Source organism: Piliocolobus tephrosceles, chromosome 2 (genome assembly GCF_002776525.5).
Source record: "Piliocolobus tephrosceles isolate RC106 chromosome 2, ASM277652v3, whole genome shotgun sequence".
NCBI lineage: Eukaryota > Metazoa > Chordata > Mammalia > Primates > Cercopithecidae > Piliocolobus > Piliocolobus tephrosceles.
In genome coordinates, this window is record NC_045435.1 from 15876327 (window position 1) to 15879445 (window position 3119).

A 3119-nucleotide genomic window follows, 5' to 3' on the forward strand; every position below is an offset into this window, starting at 1 on the left:
GTGATGGCACACAGCTCTCTGGAGAGATATTTTGAAGACAAAACAGAATAGAGCGCATAGCGCACCCACACCCTGTTCAATATTTTCCAAGTTCACATGACTTAAATAAATCTTTAATAAATAAGCAGGTTTTAAAAATTATTGATGAGATGAAAATAAATGTTTCTTCAAAATTCTCAACATACCTTTTTGCCTTCACTATAAATCAAGCCAAAACCAAAATAATCTTTATAAAATTTTAAAATTAATGACTAATTTAATATTATTGGTTTAATAAAAACAGCTATATCTTTGGAGTTATCAATAAAATATTGATATATTTAATTTTAAGATTAAATGATTAGCAAGAAACTGGTCAACAGGAAAATAACTTAAAATGATGACTAACTTTGACTAATATTTCAGTGCTCATAAATAATCTAGATAAACTATTTTTTTTTGTTGTTATTTAATTTTTATTTCATAATCATAAACTTAACTCTGCAATCCAGCTAGGCATGGGAGAGAACAAGGAAAACATGGAACCCAAAGGGAACTGCAGCGAGAGCAAAGATTCTAGGATACTGCGAGCAAATGGGGTGGAGGGGTGCTCTCCTGAGCTACAGAAGGAATGGTCTGGTGGTTAAGATAAAACACAAGTCAAACTTATTCGAGTTGTCCACAGTCAGCAATGGTGATCTTCTTGCTGGTCTTGCCATTCCTGGACCCAAAGCGCTCCATGGCCTCCACAATATTCATGCCTTCTTTCACTTTGCCAAAGACCACATGCTTGCCATCCAACCACTCAGTCTTGGCAGTGCAGATGAAAAACTGGGAACCATTTGTGTTGGGTCCAGCATTTGCCATGGACAAGATGCCAGGACCTGTATGCTTTAGGATGAAGTTCTCATCTTCAAATTTCTCCCCATAGATGGACTTGCCACCAGTGCCATTATGGCGTGTGAAGTCACCACCCTGACACATAAACCCTGGAATAATTCTGTGAAAGCAGGAACCCTTATAACCAAATCCTTTCTCTCCAGTGCTCAGAGCACGAAAATTTTCTGCTGTCTTTGGAACCTTGTCTGCAAACAGCTCGAAGGAGACGCGGCCCAAGGGCTCGCCGTCGACGGCAATGTCGAAGAACACGGTAGGGTTGACCATGGCTAGTAGTACAAGAATTTCTTCGGCGGCAGCGTCTGCAAAGCCTAGATAAACTATTAAAGTTAAATTACATTACAGTGAATGAAATGAACACATAAGTAAACTTTTAATATAATTTTTAAAAAGTTATGTTAAATTAAATAATAAATAATCATTAAATGTCTGGGTCATTTCTAATTTTAAAAATTTTAAGAAAACCTATTTCTAAGATTCATAAAATAGTTCTTAGGTGTAAAATACTATGTGATGGACAATTAAAAATTTCCTGCTTTCTAGGGTTTCACTAAAATTTAAGTTTACAAAATATTTAAAATGTTTAACATGTAACTCTATATACAATATACAAAATTCGTAAATAAATGCAAATATCTCTTTAATAAATTGGTCTGATTCAGAGGTTATTTAAAGGTTATTTATACAAAAAACAGTAAATAAGAGATGAAGATATTAAAATTTATGGATCTGTAAATACATTTTAATTAAAAAGTTTAAAATTTATGTATTTAAAATGTCATATAATAATTTTTTCTAAAATAAAATGACTTTTTTTAAAGACAAAACAGAAAGCTCAAACATGTCATAGACATAATAAAGTGTGTAAAAAATCTATAAAATAAATTTTATATATAATGGTTAGCTATAATTTATAATTTCTAAAGATTACCATTTAATATTAAAAATATACTAATACAAAACTAAAAATTTTTGTTTCCTATGTTAGAACAAGGTCTTCTTAAAATATTAATTTACTACTAGTAAAATCAGAACAGATTTAAATTTTTATTTTTAAAATCAGTTTCTTTTAGAAACTTCTTACATTTATATCTCAAAAGTTTAATTTCTAGTGTACCTCACTATACATAATTTAGAGGACAAAAATCATTACCTTCTGTTCCTTTTCCTCTAGAAAAAGTGTACCGTTTACTTCGCTGAGATAACAACCTTCTCCTTGAAACTTTTCTCTACTCCCATAAGTTTTATTTTTCTCCATTTCTTGCTACTGTTGTGATCTGATGCTAAGTTTATTTTGAAAGTCTAAAAAAGTATATATATTTCTCTATTATAAATTAATTCTGTACTTTTGGCTCCTTATGTCTAAATTGAAGAATATAACCAAAAACCTTTTCATGCTGTTACTAAGAACAATATATTCCCCTACTCAAGGTTTCCTCAATACTTATTTAATAAATCATATAAATATATTATCAAACAATAAACAATACCATATATTCTTTCAGTTACATTTATAAATATGCAATTAATATAAGTAGTCTTAAAGTTACATAAATTAATAAAATGCTAACATTATAGTTTTGATTGACATTAAATATTTCTAGTTATATTTATATGAATTTATCATTCATACAAATATTTTAAAAATTATATAAAGTTTATAAAAGTCTGATGCTCCTTATATGATGTCAGTCATAATTCTAATTATCTTAAAATACTGCATATAATAAAAGTAACTGAATTTCCCTGTCAACTAAAAACTTTTGTTTAATTTTAACCGTAACTATTATAAATTTTTGTCATCCATAGTTTCGAAAAGCATTTACTATCAATTCTATCCTAAAATTACTTCTCATAAAAAAGACTTTAATAATATAGATACCAAAATGTAATAGGCTGGGCACCGTGGCTCAAGCCTGTAATCCCAGCACTTTGGGAGGCTGAGACGGGCGGATCACGAGGTCAGGAGATCGAGACCATCCTGGCTAATACGGTGAAACCCCGTCTCTACTAAAAAATACAAAAAACTAGCCGGGCGAGGTGGCGGGCGCCTGTAGTCCCAGCTACTCGGGAGGCTGAGGCAGGAGAATGGCGGGAACCCGGGAGGCGGAGCTTGCAGTGAGCTGAGATCCGGCCACTGCACTCCAGCCTGGGCGACAGAGCAAGACTCTGTCTCAAAAAAAAAACAAAAAACAAAAAAAAAGCAAAATGTAATTAATAAAAAGAATACAAATATATGTTCA

General features: G+C 31.6%; 1 protein-coding gene across 1 annotated transcript; it reads right to left on the reverse strand.

Annotated features, from left to right (window-relative positions):
* Positions 1-452: 452 nt before the first annotated feature.
* Positions 453-1182, reverse strand: LOC111545136 (peptidyl-prolyl cis-trans isomerase A). The gene has a single exon (XM_023216064.2). The coding sequence runs from the start codon at positions 1141-1143 to the stop codon at positions 646-648; it is 498 nt and encodes a 165-aa protein (XP_023071832.1). The 5' UTR covers positions 1144-1182; the 3' UTR covers positions 453-645.
* Positions 1183-3119: the final 1937 nt, after the last annotated feature.

Bases quoted from the DNA above. Each gene is read 5' to 3' on its own strand.
- LOC111545136 (XM_023216064.2), bottom strand. From the start codon at position 1,143: ATGGTCAACCCTACCGTGTTCTTCGACATTGCCGTCGACGGCGAGCCC.